This window comes from Ctenocephalides felis, unplaced genomic scaffold (genome assembly GCF_003426905.1).
Source record: "Ctenocephalides felis isolate EL2017-DRISC unplaced genomic scaffold, ASM342690v1 CF-g0.4_SCAFFOLD_01886, whole genome shotgun sequence".
Classification (NCBI taxonomy): domain Eukaryota; kingdom Metazoa; phylum Arthropoda; class Insecta; order Siphonaptera; family Pulicidae; genus Ctenocephalides; species Ctenocephalides felis.
Window position 1 is genome coordinate 19,471,202 of NW_020538040.1, and position 20,881 is coordinate 19,492,082.

The 20,881-nt window shown below is 29.7% G+C and overlaps 1 protein-coding gene across 1 annotated transcript; it reads left to right on the forward strand.

The window, feature by feature from the left end:
- Positions 1 to 202: 202 nt before the first annotated feature.
- LOC113374723 (microsomal triglyceride transfer protein large subunit-like) lies at positions 203 to 19,458 on the forward strand. Its single transcript, XM_026614695.1, has 14 exons — positions 203 to 407; positions 4,897 to 4,920; positions 13,640 to 13,830; positions 13,957 to 14,160; positions 14,377 to 14,650; positions 14,726 to 14,898; positions 14,977 to 15,137; positions 15,322 to 15,613; positions 15,974 to 16,348; positions 16,426 to 16,552; positions 16,632 to 16,789; positions 17,346 to 17,558; positions 17,650 to 17,804; positions 19,287 to 19,458. Exons 1-14 carry the CDS (start codon positions 359 to 361, stop codon positions 19,456 to 19,458), a joined length of 2,568 nt encoding a protein of 855 aa, XP_026470480.1. The 5' UTR covers positions 203 to 358.
- Positions 19,459 to 20,881: the final 1,423 nt, after the last annotated feature.

Genomic DNA, 20,881 nt, shown 5'->3' on the forward strand with positions numbered 1-20,881 from the left:
GACATATCTTAAACAAAATCACAGTGATGTCGATTAATTCGAAATAAATAAAATACCATTACATTTCATAATTTACAATAGTGCCAACTTTATACATTTCATTCTAAACATGTCGTGATAACCGCTTGTGATGTGGATGTGGACTGTTTTGTACGTTTGATCTCATCGAAAAAATCATTTTAAATTGATAGTCGATTGATTATTTAAATTATTTAAAGAGAGTGCAATATGTTCAAATTAAATACTTTTCAAAAGAAATATTCATTGAACTTCTAAACTAAAATAGTGTTTGAAAAAAACAGTTAATTAAATTGTTTAAATAGTTTTAGTTCGTAGTGCGATATAATATTATAATAAAATGTTACCTCCGAGAACTTTAGGGATAATATGTGTACTTGCGTTCTTTGGTAAGAATTAGTTTAGTAATTATTTATGTTTTAAATTTTTATTTCAAAAAATATTTAAAACAACAACTAATATGCTACTCACAAGTAAAATGGTGTGAAAAATAAAATTAACTAGTTGGTATTAATATTTTGCCTTGAGGCAAGTTACATGAACTTCCCGATATGTGTAAACAATCGACTGCATCATTAAAAAATAAATCATTTTATGAGTGATTAAAAGTATTCCGAGTGGATTTATTACACATAATTGAAAACGAACGAACACGTTAACTTGGAGTATTTTCTAAAAGCAAATTTTCACAAATCAATAAATTTTATAAGTGAACCAGATTCTGCAGGACTTTAATGGTTTAGTATGTTCATTAAGACCAAGTACTCTATCGTTATACCAAGTAAATCGTCTAATTTTAATTTTAACAAACGTAAAAAAAACTACTCATTTTCTCAAACTTTGATGAATTTTTAAAATTAAACTACTTGTCGTAAGGCCGTAATATTTCAGTAAGTTCTATAAGACCATGATATATATCGCCAAAAAAGTTCCATGAAAGTCGGCTTAAATTTTTTTCAACAATTAATTACAAGAAAACAGGTCGGTAGATTTTCACCCGAAACTAATCAGTATCATTCCCAACTAATATCTTTCGAACAGTTTTTGATTTTTTAAAATCGATTTGATAGTATGAGCTCAAATGTGGACGAACATTTCAACACTTTTTTCCAAATTACAAAGAAACGGCTCGGCCAATCGCTGCACAAAACTGAGGAAAGATAGTCCTCCTTGAGATACGTCAAATGGCTTTTAAATTTCTGAAATCGGTTCAGGCGTTTTTGAGAAAACGTCGATCAAAGGTCTAATTTTGACAAATGCCAAAAAAACTATACTAATTTTTGCAAACTAAGTAAAACGAGTTGTGGGGCCGTAATATTTTAGTATGATCTATAAGACTATGGTATCTACCGTAGTAATCAGCACGATTCCCAACCAATATCTTTCGAACGGTTTTTTGAAATCTCAAAATCGATTCACAATTGCGGACTAAAACGTGGACGAAAAATTTTTCACTTTTCTGCGATTTACAAAGAAACAGCTCGGCCGATCATCGCACAAAACTGAGAAACGCTAGTCCTCATAGAGATACATCGAATGGCTTTTAAATTTTTGAAATTGGTCCAGCCGTTTTTGAGAAAACGTCGATTTACGGCAAAAATCTGTTCACATACACACACATACTTTTTCCAAATTTGGTCTCATTCGATTCAGAATGGCTTGAAACGTTGAGAAAACATAAAATTAGCGAATCGGATTTTTTGATGAAAACATAAACTTCTTCTTCAGGAAGTTAAAAATAAGTCTAATTTATGAATACACTAATTTTGATTTTGAATAGTATTTTTCTAGCATTAGTCTTCTAGCATTTATTACAATTTGAAATAGAAAATTGTTGTAGTCATTAATGTTTATTCAGTAGTCGACTAAACTAAAACAAAAATGTAAATGATAGTGATTATAAAATTATTTAAACTCATTATCAATTGCTAACCATTAACTATTTGCATAAAAAACAAACCGGAATTTTAAATCATTAACCTAGTAGTTCTAAATTATATATACATGTATATATATATATATATATATATATATATATATATGTGTGTGTGTGAATTTATTTAACTATATACATATAATTTATTTGTATAGGCTGCACACTTGTTACAGAAAGGTTTTTTATAGAGCTTGGCCGGATATACTGATTTATTATTAAGTACCTTTGAATATTTGTACCTATTAAAATCCAACTAAAATTTTTATATTCGGTGCAGTACCATCAAGTTATAACAATAACTACTTAATTTTTGTTTCATTTCTTCTCTTAACTAGTTAACAATTTATATTACAAAATTGTAGATCATTAACATTACACATGCAGTAAATTTATAAATTGATGGGTATAAATACATTCATAAAATTTACATTCATCTGAGGTTGAGTCAAAGAGTCAAAGGTTGCGATACGATAGTACGATTCAACATATCATTTATTATCTTTGGTTAAGTTCAGATTTTGAATCCACTCTTGAAAATCTGTTTATATATAAGGAATAAAAGTAAATACACCGAAACCCAACCAACAATGAAAAACGAAAAAAATTATATAGAATAATAATAATATTTTACTATTTAAGCCACATATTCTCATATTAAAACGTATTAAAAATTCAATTAGTATGTAAATCAAATGTTAATAATATAGTTCACCTCTTAATGTACGATGTCATTAAATCGAATCAATATTTCCCGACTTTAACAATGTTTTTAGTACAAAAATTAAATCAAATTAATATTAATCTTTTTTTTTTTGATTAAGCATTTATGGTAAAAATTATTTACAAAAATAATTATAATATTTTAATTATAATTTATGTTAATTATAAAGTGCATATATTATTCTTTGTTTGTATAGTAACTACTAGTAATGTGCCAACTCGAATGAAGTGATTCGAATTATTCAACTTGATTCGAATCACATTTTACTTGATTCGAATCAACTCGTATCAAGGCGCAAAATATAAATATAATTTAAAAAAAAATTATGTTTTTAAAAAAGATTCAATTTTCTAAGAACTCTGTAAAAATCGATCTTTGAGATTTTAAAATTTTTGAAAAAGAAGACCCTTTTAAAAAATTTGATTTCTTTTATATTTTAAATTAATTAGGATTCTAAACATCTTTTCAAAGCATAAAACAATGATATATACGTAAGACTAGACTAAGAGATGGTGTAGATATTATGTAATTTAGTATATGGCTAATGTACTAGTTATAAAGCCAATAAATCATAAATAAAAAAAAAGCAATCGCGATAAACATTGGTTCAGAACTCATAGAAAAGTGAACAAAATTTGTTATGATTATTAAAATATCTATAAAACATGTGATAATTTGATGTGCATAGGTCTAATGATCATTTTATCCGCCAAATGGCAATTTTTTTCACATACACGCATACATCAATTTTTTCTAAGGTATGGCAAAATGTTCAAAAACCTCTGTAACGTAAAAATTTTATTTTCATTTTTTTTGCGATTGCTATAATTTACCCTACAGGTAATTAATAAATATAAAAACATAATTTTAATAAATGTAAATATAAAAATGCGCAGATACAACAGCGTCATTGTCTTTGGGTTTGATAGAGAGCTGGGAGGAAATTCGTTCGTTCGTGAAATATTAATATTTAATTTTGATAATAAATGTGTGTTCTAGAAACCATATATCAATTTTCAGACCATTTGTCTTATAAAATTTTCCTTCTCATAAAATTGTTTTTGAAACTATTACTTAACACCAGAAAGTCTGTGAATCACACGTAACTTTTGATTACGTAGGATTTTTTGATAATGGTAATTTATGTTTACACTTTTTACTTGGTTTACTAATTTATCATAAATTTTGATCACATTTACTAAATGAATAATACATTGATGTTTGTTTTTTGTCCATATCGAATCATGTTTAGAATCAGATTTTTTTGAGTCGAACCATACAAATTAGGAAATCCTGTTTCTAATGGTTCAAATTAGGAAATTAGCAAACAGTGTGTCCCAGACCTTATCAACTTAATTATCCTGAGAAAATTAGAAAAAAATATCTCAGGTTTGAAAATTGTGAGCTTTTAAGCGCAACCTAGAGCTTTGATAAATTATGACAGTTTTTCGGTTATTATGGCCAACATCTATTAATTTTATTGATTTAAGCATAAAAATACCATACTTGCACCAAGTTTTTCAGACTTTTTGTTGAACAATGAATTTCAAAATTGACTTTGAGAGGCCCTTCTTTAAAAAATGTGCTAAAGTGTGTTGGCAAGTTTCATCAATAGTTGGCGCATTTAATCAGGATTGTAAAATGGTAAAATACTTGATAATTTTACCATTAAAAAATTTTCAGTAAAAAAATAAAAACCTAAAAATGACATAATCTTCGCTAGTGCAGCATTTTACTCACAGTCAGTTCAAAATAGGTCAAACAGGTTCAAAAAAGTCGACCAATTTTTAAAAAATAATTTTATAGTTTAACATAAGATCCTAACTTACGCAACTTTCATGATACCAAATATTAAAGCAAATTGATTAAAAAGACCAGTTTTACGAGAGTGAGCTAAATTGCATTATTTTTTGGTTTTAATAAATATTCTTATCGAATTATTTTATTGGTGGGACAAAGTAGATGCTTATTTCTTGTTCTTCCTTACGCAGTTTTAAATTTAAAATTATATTCAATTCGATCTTTCCATGATTATGTGAAGGGTTAACAATGTAGTGATTTTCAATCATTTTCTTGGACACTGTATAAAAATTATTTTCACCTTATTGTATTCAAAGCGATAGAAAATGATTGAGAACCTCTGTGCTAATAAATTATATTAATTTATATTATGTACTACGGTGGAGGCTGTCTATCTATCTACTCTGTTTTCTTGTTTCAGGTAGCAGAGCTGCTATGGCTCCAGGTAGGAATGCTATAGAACTATTATAAATTTAATCTATTTTACTAACATATGTCACTAATGCGAGTGTGTAATTTATTTTTTACTGTATATATTTCTTTCATATTGTATTTTATTAATAGACGATAAGTTTTATTACGATTTTATCTAATTCTTAGTATTAGAATTTCTTCGAACTGTAATGGTAAACTGGTGTGAATTTTTCTTATCGGACTTACTTTTGAATAAGTAGTATCTTCTCAAGCAGGTATGCATGACGATTTTCAAATAAAACATTATGTATCAAATATAATTGTATTAAACAGTAATCTCATTCTTGCTTTTGGCTTGTTCGGAAAGTAACTTCGTTTTTCATAGATATTTTTGCACGTAATTTTCGTACAATAAATATTTACTTTAATAAATTATGCATTGGCAGTTTTGATCCAACATCTTTTGTCATATTATTATTACTACTGGTATTATAATTCTGAAATCATAAATATTTTGGTCGTTATTGGCAAAAATTGATCAAAGTGCCTAAAAATTTTTTTTAGTGACCGGAATAAATAATGGTCCGATGATGGCAGATCTGGAGAATATGATGAATGTGTCATTGGGTCCCATTTAAGCTTCAAAAGCTTCTGGCGATTGACCAAACTTTTGTGAGGTCTTGCCTCGCCTTGATGCAGGACTATACCTTGTTGTGGGTTAATTCTGATCTTTTCTATTAAAATATCATTTAGTTTATCCAGCTGATGACAAATGGCCAACTCCTGAATGAACAACTCCTTTAAAATCTTACCAACATACCGCATCACCTTTTTCTGGCAAATTTCAGCTTTGCACCTGTTTTCAGCAGGTTTTATTTTGTTTCATGGACAAATTCGTGTATTGTATTCCTTACATTCTCGTTGCAATCTAACGAATTTTATTACTCAGATTCGCTGAACTCTAATCTTGATTAGAGTATAAGGTTACTTCGGCAGCAACATTTTTAATGTTAGTCACACGTGAAGATATGAATATCAGATTAAACATCGACTAAGTATACATTACATACTACATAGTAATACGAACGTCGATGCACGCAATGCAATTTAATCACATGCTAATTTAATGTAAAGGATATCAAAATTAGTAGACAAAATCATGATATGGATATAAAACGTATGTAAATCACGTCAATTGTAATAAAAATATTAATAAAAGATCTACTGATTATATATTTACACCTCACATATCTGTATGTTGCACAGAATCAGAAATGTTAAATGAAATAAGTAAACTAGTTGTGTATGGCATCGTGCCTTAAGGCAAATTGCTGAAACTTCCCGTACAGTAACGAAATGTTCGAAAAATATTAAATGTTTTCGAATATATTATTATAAATAGTGTAACATTGTCTAATATTTATAAGAGTTATATAAACTGAATTACAAAGTTAAAATTATTTATTTAAAGTATATAAGTGAGCTTTAGAACTTTAGCTAGAATTAATATTAAAATCTCAATTATTTTCGATATACAAAAAAAAAAAAATTTTGAGAAAAAAAAAATTGGGAGAAATAATTGAAATAATTTTTTTTCCAAAAGCAATTATTTTGTCGAAACAAGCAGAAAGTTTTTTGAATCGTTCAAATCGGATGCTCAGTTCTCTCAAAAACTGCCATTTTTGCATATTTAGCTCGTTATCTCCGAAGCGGCTAGATCTGCCTTTGCCAAAATCCAACCACCACTTCTCTCCGTCATTACGAATTGAATGTTTTTTCGATCATTCAAATTGGATGCTCCGTTCTTTCAAAAACTCGATTTCTATTTTCTGCACTCTTTGCTACGTATCTCCGAGCCGGCTGAACTTGCCTTTGCCAAAAAATAATCAGCACATCTCCCTATCAATAGGAATCGAATGTTTTTTGAACCATTCAAATCAGTTGTTCCGTGCGCCCGAAAACGTGGAAGAAAAAATGCGGACATACAAAACACACACACACACATCCATTTTTTCTGAGGTATGCCACAATGTTCAGAAACTTTCAAAACGTCGAGAAATGCAAAAATTTTCATTTTCGATTTTCGGCCCATTTCTATAACTACCCTACGGGAAGTTAAATAACATTCACGTTGAAAATGAACTCCACAAAGTATCGATATATGAATATTATAAAAAATATTGGTAAAAGAACACACCTACCTAATTGTCAGTAGGCATTTTTTTTAAATTTAGAATACAGTTACATTCTTTAAATTTCTTAATGTACACATATAAAATACGTGCGTGATGATTTGCATAGTTTAAATCATTTGTAAGAATTGCACGAACCGTGGGTTGAATAATTACTTCAAATGTAGAATATTTCCTTGACATATATGCATGAAAGTGAATGACTATTTCAAGCAAATTGTTTTTTTTATTATAGCTATCCGTTGACTTAATTTTGAATAAAATATAGAGAAAGCATAAAATAAAGTTTATTTAACAAATATAAGGTATACACAAAATTCTAGAAAACATAGCCATATGAAGAGTTTTCAGTTATCCGTTACATTGTGTAGGTTAATTAATGGGATTTTTAGCTAAATCGTGGACGAAAACTTTTGCTAATTGCAAATAAATGACTTGGTCGATCGAGGTAATAGAATAGTTTTAAATAATTTGAAATCGGTGCAACCGTTTTTGAGAAAACGTCGATGAAAGGCAAGAATCGTCTCACATACACACATACGCAAACCAACTTTACCAAATTTGGTTCCAAATGATTAAGAATCCAATTTTATTTCCCTGATAGATATTGCACAGAAATCTAGAGGCTTGTTACATTAAGAGTTTTAAAGATTCGCAATATGATAAAATAATCAATCGAAGGTAAATTTTTGGTATTAATAATTTTTTAGCAAATTCTATATGCTCAAAGCCTATTGGAGATAATAACTATTTTGTGTGTATGGATGAAAATTATGCTTATATATAATAGCTATAAAATATGATTAATTAACATATACAAAATGATTATTTTTGAATACCAAATGACAATTTTTACCATGGAATGGTTCACTCCAATATATAAAAAGTTTGACTAGAGGACAATATTGCAATTTTCTATGTACCGGTAAACCTTAGTAAATTACTGTAGTACATTTTGAAAAATATTTATCAGTCAGAAATAATATTGAAAGCTTTGTAAAGATATGATAATTTTATATATGCACAATCCAAATATTCATTAATGGCTCTAAAATTTAATCCGCTTTTGCGTTTTCTTCTTCCGAACCTCCAAAACGGCTGGATCAGCCTTTGACAAAAAAAATATATTTCTGTATCATTTTTGGAATTTCTAAAATTTTCCCTTAGAAAAGTAATAATAATTAACAATTTGGTGTAATTATGATTCATTATATAGGATTTTCGAAAGAATATCGTCGTTTTTTAACTCGATAGGGGTTAAAGAAAACATCCATTAGTTGCATTTGATAATCTCCACCTTTGACATCAAAATGTTGCAAACTAGTTCAATAACTGATGCACCGGCAACATATCTTACCCATATACGTACATTACGTTTTTTCTGTCTCGAACAGCATTTTTTACATGAAATAATATATGAAAAAAACATTCCTTCTTGTTCTACATATTTAAAAGGACACCAACCAAGAGTAATCAAGATGACTCTGTTAAATTAAATTGAATACACTGTTGATTTTTTTTTATAAATTTCCATACAAATTTAAAATTGAATGACTTAATATATGAATGAAATATACGATATATATATATATATATATATATATATATATATATATTTATATTTATATTTATATTTATATTTATATTTATATTTATATTTATATTTATATTTACGGATACAGGAATAAATTTAATAATTACAGAAAATAAATTATCCTAATTGAATTAAGTATAGTAAAATACAACTATTAAACAATATTACGCCTAACATTAGTAATATCTAATACAATGACTTGAAGAAAAAAAAAATGTAATAAAATTCAAATAGTTTAATTGTTGTAGATCTTGAGAGTCTTCTTATGGTAAAAAAATCCTTGAAATATCCGTTATGCAATTTTTAGTTGAGTATCATATCTGGAAAATAAAAATTAAGAGCAGTATCAAAAAAGAATATACAATATGAAAATAATTGTAATGATAAAATACTTAAAGTAGGAAAATGGTAAAATAATTTAGAATAAAAATTAGCAAAGGTATTGAAAAGGGAAAAAAATTTTAACTGTTGCAAAAAGAAGTATTAATTAGTAACAGTAGGCATTTCATTATCAAAATAATGTTTGATATCGAAATTGGCAAACTCAGAAGTATCGTAGAAACTTTGAGCTTTTAAAAGTTTAACAATAGTATTATGAAATTGACGATCATTCAGTTTCCTAATATGTAGTGGGAGTAGATTAAAAAGCTGTACTCCTCTTCCGTCTATGGTATTAAAAGATGTTTCAAGTTTAAAAGTTGGTCCTTTTATAGTCAAATTTCTTGTTTTATAATAGGAATTTAACATGGAGGATAGGTTGAAGCGTTCAGGATTATTCTTTATGAATGACAACGTAATTAGCAAAAATATACAGGGAACAGTGAGAATGTTATATTGTCGGAAAAGATTCCTACATGAGGATAAGGAACTGAGGGAAAAAATTATTCTTAATGCTCTTTTCTGTATTTTGAATATATCCTTTAAGGATGATGAGAATCCCCAGAATTGTATTCCATAAGCGAGATGCGAATAGAAATTAGAATAATAAATTGAAAGAAGGCAATTTAAACTAACTTTTGATTTAAGAATTCTCAACATGAAACAGGTTTTGGTTAACTTAGGTACAAGTATGGAATGAATATGATTGTCCCAGTTTAGGTTTTTTTGTAATTGGATCCCTAGAAATTTGAGACTGAGGAAAATTCAAATTGAATGCTATTGATAGTTAAAGAATTGATCTCATGACTTATCCTATTTACTGTTCGAAAAGACATAATTTGGGTTTTGTCATTATTGAGCAAAAGATTATTAGAATTGAACCAATTCGAAATTGACTTCATAACTAGATATAATTTATTATTTACTTCTTCTAAGGAATTGCTTTTTATAATCACACTAGTGTCGTCGGCAAAAAGAATAAATTTACAGAGATCTGTACATTTTGGCAGATCGTTTATGTAGATGAGAAATAATAATGGTCCGAGAATTGAGCCCTGAGGGACACCGAGCTTAATATTTTGTTTGTCTGAGATAATTACTGAACCACGATCATTAAGATAAACAGATTGAGTCCTATTTGATAAATAAGATGAAATATATATATATATATATATATATATATATATATATTAACCGAGCGTATTGAATACTATGAAAATAACTGTATATTCAGAGACCACAGTCAATGTTGAAACTCTTAATGAACCAAGTTCGATAATCCATAAGTTGTAATCATAAAATTACATGATGTGATTAGCATAAGGTAATATATTGCTTTAATTATATTACATTTTAGTATAATTAAAACTTTTATGAAATCAATATATTAACCAGTAATACCTATAACTAATTTTTTGAATAAGATTCGGTAACGTTTCACATGACAAACTTTTCACATGAAGTAAAACTACAATTTGATATAGATGAGACAACCGTTTGGGTTGCCATCTACCCATGTCAATAAAAAGTCAACAATAAATCAACCGACAAGGCAATGTACTTATTAAGTTCTGATATGCATATGATAGGGCGGGACCCAAAGTTCCAAATTGATTTGGCGAAAAATCCATCTTCTTTTTAATTTAAAAGGAGTTTTATGGGATAATAGTTACATTATTTAATAGACAAAATGCAGTCTACTTATTAGATTGAGCAACAAAATTAAAAATCATAATATAATTATGTATTTTTTAACATGAACAAAAAAAAAATCAATTGTTACTACTATCACCAATATTGGTTTAGCAGGTATTTCTGTTTAATTTATCATAATCAGACTCATTGTTTCTTGAAATACAATTATTTCAAATAAAATGAAAACGACTATTTGAAATACATATATTATGGGCACATTTTATACCATCTTCATATGGAACTTTGTCAGAGAAGTTCATCATCAGAGTCAGGATAAATATTTATTTAATTTATCATTTGTAAAATTGCTTTTTTTTAACTGATTTTACATCTCTATTTACTAGTTTCTTATGGTTTACACCTCTACAGTGTAAAAGATTTTGTTGGTCCTTTTTACCCCAATCACATCTAAGCTATTCTATGGACTATAGAAGTAAAACTGGTGAATCTAACTTAATAATAATAATACAACTTATGAAATAATAAAATAAAGTATACTTAAATGCTCAAAAACGACGAAAAAAATACTTTCTTTACAAACATGACAATGTTGTCGTTTATATCGTGGTAGCGAAGTCTCTGAATTTGGCAATGGCTGATTACGAATCTTTTGCCCTCTACTTTAAAATTTGTGCGTATAAAATTTTACAACTTAAATTGTTTTTTGAGATGTTGGTGGTAAACCTTTGAGGTAAAGTCGAGCTTCAAGTTCTTGGTAAAGTTTTCTTTTCAGAATCTGTCGCCTTGGTGCAGGCAATTGGAATTGGAATAAAAATAATACTGCAATTTAAATTTCATTTACTTCAAACAAGATAAGCCCTTTAACACGACGTGCACTGCTTATTTTCTAAATACAAAATGACGATTCAAATAAATAAATAACATATCAGTTTTGAATATTCGCTTTAATTATTGCTGAAATCTACGTTTATTGAAGGTCCATGCGTTATCACCACAATTAGAAATAATTTTAAATTTTTACTAGGGAACTGCATTTAAAAATGCGATTGTAACTATGTATGTATTTCACTTATCAAGCGTTTTGAAATGGGTATTTTTTAATTGCGTGTTGAGAAGGTAACTAGGAATAAATTATACTAATGACCACTAAATTATTACTGAATAATGTCGTTATTCATTGACAACAAATTTGTAATTCGAAAAACTATTATATATTCAGTTAAAATTTAAATTTACTAGTCCATTGATTAGTACTAATTGGAAAGCACGAGTAATTTGTTATTATATGACCTTTTGATAATAACATATATAAACTCGTTGGTATTGGTATTTTGCCTTGAGGCAAGTTACATAAACTTCCCGATATGTGCAAATAATGGACTTGACCATTAAAAAATTAATTAATTTATGAGTGATTAAAAGTATTCCGAGTGGATTTATTACACATAATTGAAAACGAACGAACACGTTAACTCGAGGTAATTTCTAAAAGCAAATTTTCACAATAATTTTTATAATTGAGCCAGATTCCGCAGGACCAAGTACTCTATCGTTGTACCAAGTAAATCGTCTAATTTTAATTTTAACAAACGTTAAAAATACTCATTTTCTCAAACTTTGATGAATTTTTAAAATTAAACTACTTCAAGTAAAATAGTTCAGTATGTTCTATAAGACCATGATATGTATCGCCAAAAAAAGTTAAATGAAGTTAAATTTTATTCAACAGTCAATTACAAGAAAACGGCTCGGTAGATTTTTACCGAAAACTAATCAGTATCATTCCCAACTAATATCTTTCGAACGGTTTTTGAATTTTCAAAATCGTTTCAGAATTACGGGCTAAAACGTAGACGAAAAGTTTTTCACTTTTCTGCAATTTACAAAGAAACGGCTTGGCTGATCGTCACGCAAAATTGATAAACGCTAGTCCTCATTGAGACACATCGAATGGCTTTTAAATTTTTGAAATCGGTCCAGTCTTTTTTCAGAAAACGTCGATTTACGGCAAAAAATCTGTTTACACACACACAATACTTTTTCCAAATTTGGTCTCATTCAATTCAGAATGGCTTGAAACATCGAGGAAACATAAAATTAGCGACTTGGATTTTTTGATGAAAACATAAACTTTTCCTTCGTGACGTTAATGAAATGATTTTCTTAAATATACTCAGCTAAATAGGTTGTAAATTTTGCTGATACTGCCAGTAGTATTCAGCCCTGCTACTAGTACTAATAATGCTCCAAATGGTACATTTTTACCACTGGCCTCAATGGAAATTTATTTGTTTAAAATAATATAAAATCCATAATAGTTGCATTATTGGATACCATTTTTCCAAGTAGAAAGTTGCACGATTTTTTATTTAAAATTTAACTTTGGATATTAGATTACTTCGATGTAAATTGAATGTATTATGATTGATATTTAAAACTGATTTGATATCTGATATTCAGTTTGCCAGAATAAAAAGATGGAAAACACAAATAAGTATTTTTACTTTCTCAAAGTAAGAGATTATTTTTTTGGATTGCTCTATTTTTCTATTATTCATACTCTAAATTATTATTTTATTAAATTAACAAATAAAACATTAGCAAAAACACCACTTTCGTTTTCATCCCCCGAAAAATTTTAATTAGTTGTGTATAGATATAGGAGCATAACATTACATACGATAGATTTTAAAATTTATAAGGTTGTAATTGATATAATATCTGTATTTTTCATCAATTTACAAATATTATTTATTACAATCTTATTCTCGTATAACTAAAATAATTGCAATGTTTAGTAGGATAGTAAAAAAATTGGGAGTAGACAGAATGATAACATAAAAGAATCTAATAGTAATTATTTAATTAAGATAGGAAACTTTAATATTTCTTTCATTATCAACTACTGGCATCTTCTTGTCCTAATTTAGCAAATGGACTCTCCAGGCCAGACCCTTTCCCAATGAGTGCAGGAGTAGGATATCGAATCCAGAGCACCGTCCTGGTGAATGAACCCAGGTCGATACGTGCTGGTGGAGATGTTGGCTATAGGATAACCGGCAGATTGAACGTTGGAGCCATTTGGGATGGCGGAAATGGTGACAAAATGTTAAGATTTGAGGTAAAAAAATATGAAATTTATGTTATTCCAACTTCTGAAAACAACGTGAGTTTTCCGTTGGATTACAAATCGTTTCATATTAAGTCTTATTTATTATGACAATACTTATATATTTTGATTATCTAGTTGCTGTATCCAAAATTACACGTAAAATCTCGGAAAGCACCAGCTCCTGAAGGTTTTGTAGAACACAGTTCAAGAATTGAAAGTGCCAAAAACAAGGTATTTTATGCGACGTGGTCCAATGGAAAAATAGAACATTTGTACGTGGATCCCGATGAGCCGTTATCCATGATAAATTTCAAGAGAGGACTTGTCAGTCTTTTCCAGGTTGGTAAAAAAATATTACCTATATTTTGATTGACTGCAATTAACAGCATAAGTTTTAAACATTTAATATTGTTTTCTCCAAGTTTCAATAAAATTCAGCATGATACCTTGACAAAGCATAATAATGATAATAGTTTGATAAGGAAACAGACCACTTTTTTATATTTGCATTCCGATTTTTTAAGAAAGTAATAACACAAATGCCATGTTTTATAGTTCCAACTTCTAGATGGCGATCATATGGAATCTGATGTTTCTGGCGATTGTCTAGCTTCTTATACGACATCAGGCCCTCATTCAGGAGTCAAGAAGTCCAAAAAACGTTGCTTAATTAGCCATCAAAATAAAAGAGAGAGGCCTGATGAAGCCCTATCTGTGCATACACATTCTCAAAGAGGAGTCGAATATAAGACAAATCAAGAAGGTCTTTTGGAGTCAATTATTGCTGATGAAGTTCACGAATTGGAATTGGTTTTGAAACGCGATGCAGGTGAGAAATAAACTGCTGATGATGCTACATGATGATTATATTTTATAAAATTCCATATTCCCCATTGCATTTTAGGTGCCAATGTCCGTACGAAAATTGAACTCGTTCTGGAAGACAAAAAGGTGAAAATGTCACCAATTAAGAGCATCAATTTACAAGATGCCGTTAAACAATTGAAAAATGTTGCAAGTAGAACACTGCGCGCTGAGAAGGAACCGTCTCTCTGCCAAGATGAACAATGTCCTACGGTAAATATGCTGACAACTAAATATTAAGTATATTTGAGATAGGTGTATTAAAAGACGAGTAATCCATTGTCTTATTAGATGGAACGGTTGGTATCAGAACATCGGAACAGTTTGAAGCAGGAATCGATTGGAGGAGCTCGTGCTGCTACAGCATTTGTGAAGATTATTCCAGCGGTCAGAGCGGCTACTACTGATCAAATATTATCAGTTCTCGATTCGCTGAAAAACGCAGAAATTATGTAAGTATGAAAGAAATAATTCATTCACCGAAGTGTAGATATATTTAAATGAACGGATCTTTTGAAAGCTGCTTATAAAATATTTAAATTTTGGATATTGATGTTATTAACAATCCTTTACAGCAATTTGTAATTTTAATTATTGATAGGAAAATGTATAACTGAATTCTTTCTCATTTTATAGAACTCAACTTTGTGATCTTTGTGGATTTGCCCAAACATCATCATCCCATGAGGCCATCAAACGTTTCTTAGACTTAGATAATGATCATGATCTTGACAACTGGGAACGTTATCTTTGGGCTTTATCTATGGGTGCTCATCCATCACCTGAAGTTTTAGCAGACATATTGAGAATGGTGCAGAAGAAAGCGAACAAAACTAGGGATCACAAATTGACCGATACACTTCTTCAAACTATGGCAGCAATGGCCAAAAATTTAGCAAAATTACCTGGACGCAGCTATGAAGATAAGGTGAACAGTTTAAATCAATCTGTATAAAAATATATTTATATCTTATTTAAAGGATGAAGAAAAATGTTAGAAGCCGCATCATATTTCACATCAATTGTGGTATTTACATATAAAAACATGAAATAGTTAAGTGATCTATAAAGAGATGTTACTAGGTTTAAATTACATTTGTGTTCATAAATAAATACCATACTAATTACCTAATTCAGTGTATTTTATATGACGAAAAACAATGGAAAAACATATCAAATCAAGAAAAAAAACTTCTATTTACTCTTTAAACAGTTTAAACCGTTATCTAAACCATTTTATAATATAGTTGGCATCTAAAATCTCCATTATCCATATTGTTTATTTTAGTTGGTGCAACAAGTATCTACACATATTAGTCAAAATCTCAAAGCATGTCAGAATGATGAATGTCGTCTTGTTTACATTCGAGCAATGAGAAATTTGCAAGATCCTGCGACAGTGAAAAGCCTTCTCCAACATGCCACAAAAGGCAGCAAACCTGTTTCTGTCACAGCTATGAAAGCTTTGAAAAACTTTCCTCAGAGAGTTTTACAGTACGACACTGTACAGAAGGCTTGCATTCAAATATTTTTCCAGATTACGAAGAAATTTGATTCAAGCGCAAGAACGTTAGCTTTGGACATTTTGTTGGATGCAGGCATTAAAGATGAGCTGCTGAAAGATGTTTTAGATTATTTGAGGAGTCCAGATAAAGCTTTCGAGGTTTGCAATTTTATTAATTACTGCTTTACTATATTTTTTTCTGAACTAATATTTTAGTATTTGTTTTCTTATTTCAGGTCAAACAATACGTTTTGCAGAGATTGCGACACGAGTCAGACAAATCCGAAATCTTTGAAAATAGGGTAAACAAATTGTTGCGGCAATCTAGGCGTGTTAATAATTATAATGTTCTTGGACAGAAAGGTTCATAATCCAAATAAATATTATAAAATATTTAAAAATTGTGGCATGTAATAATACATTATTTTTTATATTGTTGAAGGTTTATCCACTGCGTTTTCTCGAGTGTATGCAAGCTCTAATACATCAAGTACACAGTTAGCGACTGTACAAGAAATGAATGGAGGCATGCTCAAACGTGGTGTTGTAGATTTTAATGTACAATATGGCGAAGACAACAAATTACACAACATTATGAGTGTAAGTTTCATTCTTAATAGTTGCAATAAATTCAGCTCAAAGGTTCTTAATTAGATCATAATTGGAATCTATGTTTAGACTTTTCCACAAACTTTTTAAGAAATTGGTTGAAACAACTTATTTAGTTCAATAGTAATAGTAATTATTCCATGAATTTCAATTAGAAATATGCTCATCCATTTTATGTAATGGTCAGTTTTGCCATAATTAAAATAGAATAGATAATGATTGGAAAGTTTTGCAATATGTTGTTGTGCCTGGTACGTTTAGTAACTCTACTGGGCATATCGCTAAAGTATAAAAAAAAAGATTTTAGATGGGCGTATGAAATTTTCGAAACTTTTTAATACTATATATAATAATAAGATTGAAATTTTGATTATTAAACATTTTCATAGCAAAAATTAATATGTCTAAATATCCACACAATTTCCTGATTTCCAAAATGCTCTGCTTTTAAACTGATAATAGAAAACTTCTTTATTATCAATTAATACTTAAGTTCTAATACTATTGAAACAATTCTATTACTTATCTATAAATTATTATTTTTTAGTTGGGAATGTTTGCCGGTGGATTGGGCAGTTTCGTATCGGACACCACGGCGTCTGGCGAAGACAAAGAGGAAGAGCAAGAAGATGCAACTGCTGGAATGGAAATAACTGTCCATGGCGTAACCATTAGACCATTTGTATTCTTTACTGGACAAGGTGAACTCATGGGGCACGTTTGGTCTGGAACTGGCTCGGACAAGACACCAGCTTATCAGGTGATACTAGACACATGTTTTAGTTGCTTAATTTGTCATAAATTTATTTCAATGACCAAATTTTTATTATTTGTATGGTTATTATTTTTAGGCTGCCAGTTTGTTATACGACCACCAGGAAACTCTACCATTACAAACTGGCGTCATAGCTGAACTATCTCTTGTGGGAGGAACTTCTGTTGATCTTTCTGGACAAGTACAGATTTCGTTATGGAATAGAAACGCTCATTCTCTTATTGAAACCAAGTAAGAAAAAATAAGTAATTTGTTACTTTAATGCTACATTGTAATAATCAGTCGGTAATGAAGAATGTATTGGTGCTCTTGAAGCTACTTTGGAAGTACCATTTTATTTGTATATTTGACTAACTTTTATTTTTACATACTTGCATTTAAACCTAACAAAATTCAAAATCGATCTAAATTTATTTAATCAATCTAATATGGGGTTCTATTGGGAATAATATCGGATAACGGAGACGCATAACTTGATACCGAGCAGTAGCGATTTCCTTTGTCACTTGGAAATACAGCAATAAAATATGTTTTTAAGTGAAAATATACCTTCTGGTGCATTGCTGCATCTAATAAAATATGATATGACAAATGTTTGATCAAGTTTAATAATAAAACTAGTTGTGTATGGTATCGTGCTTTAAAGCAAATTGCTGGTACTTCTGGTACCTTAATGAAATATCCAAGGAATATTAAATGTTTTCAAATAGATTATTATAAATACTGTAACTTTCATTAATGTTAATTAAATTTTTAGATGTAAAATATAAGAGCTTATGTATTGACAAAAATATTTTTTTTAAATTAAAAAAAAAAAACAAAAAAAATTCTTTCGCCTGAAGCAATTATTTCGTCAACACAAGGAGAAAGTTTTTTGAATCATTCAAACCGGATGCTCAGTTATCTCAAAAATTGCCGTTTTTTTGTACATTTAGCTCCGTATCTTCGAAACGGCTGGACCTATCTTTGCCAAAAACTAATCACCACTTCTCCCCATCATTACGAATTGAATGTTTTTTTTAGATCATTTAAATCGGATGCCGTTCTCTCAAAAACTCTATTTCTATTTTCTGCACTCTTTGCTCTGTATCTCCGTAACGGCTGGACCTGCCTTTGTCCAAAAACTAATCAGCACATCTCTCTATCAATAGAAATCGAATGTTCTTTGAACTATTCAAATCGGATGATCCGTGCGCCTGAAAACGTGGTCGAAAAATCGTATCCATACATACATACACATACACACACATCCATATTTTCTAAGGTATGCCAAAATCTTAAGAAACCTTCAAAACGTGAGGAAATGTAAAAATTTTCAATTTCGATTTTTGGACGATTACAATAACTTTTACCCTACGGGAAGTTAATAATCAAGTATAGGTACGTTATCCGTTGGGTTTTTATCTAAACACGACAGAAAAAGATAAGTTCGACCACAACAGCCCATAGGATGAAAGTTCAGATTCCTATTAAAAATGAGATTATGAAAAAATATGTAATAGCCCGGTGTAATACATTTATTAAAGGGTATATTGAAACGAGCGGAAAAAAGCGTCCAACTATTTTGGTTAAGACCGTCGCATTTTTCATATATTAGCTCATAATCTTCTCTTATAAAATCAAAAACAATAAAACAATTTGGATTATTCTAATAAATTTTTGAATTATAATGTTTCCATTATAATGTTATTATAAAACTATTTTATTTTTCAGTGCTGGAGCGACGATTTTAGGCCATCTGCGCGTGGATAACTCCTTCGTGCGTTCCGTCTGTGAATTCAGTTTGACGGCCGAGCCGAAGTTTCACATCAGTAGCAATATCGACTTTTACGATAAAATGGCCCTGTGCATGCAACCGCAACAGCCGGAATTCATAATCAAGTGAGTCGAAATACTTAATTAGTCGATGTAATGCAACATGATATTTGGAATTACGACGAAGTTAATATGTACAACTTGTTTAAAAATTAATTCAGGAACCGATTCTGCCGCATAACAGAAAAATGTTATGGCAAGGCCATGTTATGCTCCGACTTCCATACATTATGCTAATGAATCATACTGAATACTGTCAAAATGTCATGTATTTGCTGTGCATTCAGGCGTTTTATACATAAACTGCAACGTCACTCGTATGTTATGGAGCTGTATCGGAAACACAATGTTATCCTAGATCGTTTTTTTTGACATTTTTGCGGCTTCTAGGTTATGTTTTCTATCGGACAGCCTGAGAAATTCGCCTGACTGCACACCAACCGCAGGGCTTTTGTCAATATTATCTTCATAACATGGCCTTGCCAAAACATTTTTCTGTTATGCGACAGAATCGTTCCCTCAAACGGCACATCGTATATCAAATGGTACCACCATTATTGTACACGATGGTAAATTGTGCTTTATTTTGGTATTTTATCAGCACTCGATAACTTTTTTACGTCTTAAAGCGGATGTTAATGCAACTGTTTAACCTGTTTTGATATAGCGAAAATATTAGGTTGGCAACTAAGTAAATGCGGTATTTATCTTAAATGATTTCAATTGAATTTTTCGGTTTGCTGACGTAGTCCGAATGTTAAATTACTTTTATTAGTAGGCAATTTTGGTGTCCTTCAGTAAAAAGAGTTTTTTATGCTCGATTACATAGTTTTCATTTGGCGTATGTTGAAAGATGGATAATCATATCGAAAATTGTTGTCATATTTTGTTTTTTTTTGTTTCCGCAAAGGTAAAAAGGCATCTTAAGCTCATTGAAAGTTATGAACTGTTTATGGTGACCTTATGAATCTTATAAGTCCTGATAAAACGGCAGTGTCAAATTGATTTGCCAAATTTCGTTCTTGTGATTTTTGTAAACCGGATGAAAACGGTGACAAATGTTTTCAATCGGAAGTTGATTACAAAGGAATTGTCTTCACCCAACCGAACGATCAATTCTGATGTCTACATTGAATAACTAACGAAATTAAACATCGCATTCGAAGAAAAGCTGCCTAAATTGACAAATCGAAATGGTGATTTATTCCATTATTGGCATCACATATCTTTGGCCACTCGTTAAAAATTCTATTCTATTCTAGTTATTGACTATTGATAGTATATAAGACCTTGCATCTTCTAATTACTTTTTGTTTCGATCTTTACAAAACTCTTTCAATGGTAAACAATTCAATGATTATTATGATGTCCAATTGTACTTTATTCAGTTTTTTGCTAATAAAAACCAAATTTTTATGAAAGTGATAATGATGCTAATTGAAAGATGACAAAAAGTTACTGATCAAAATAGACAATGCATCATTACCGGCCTG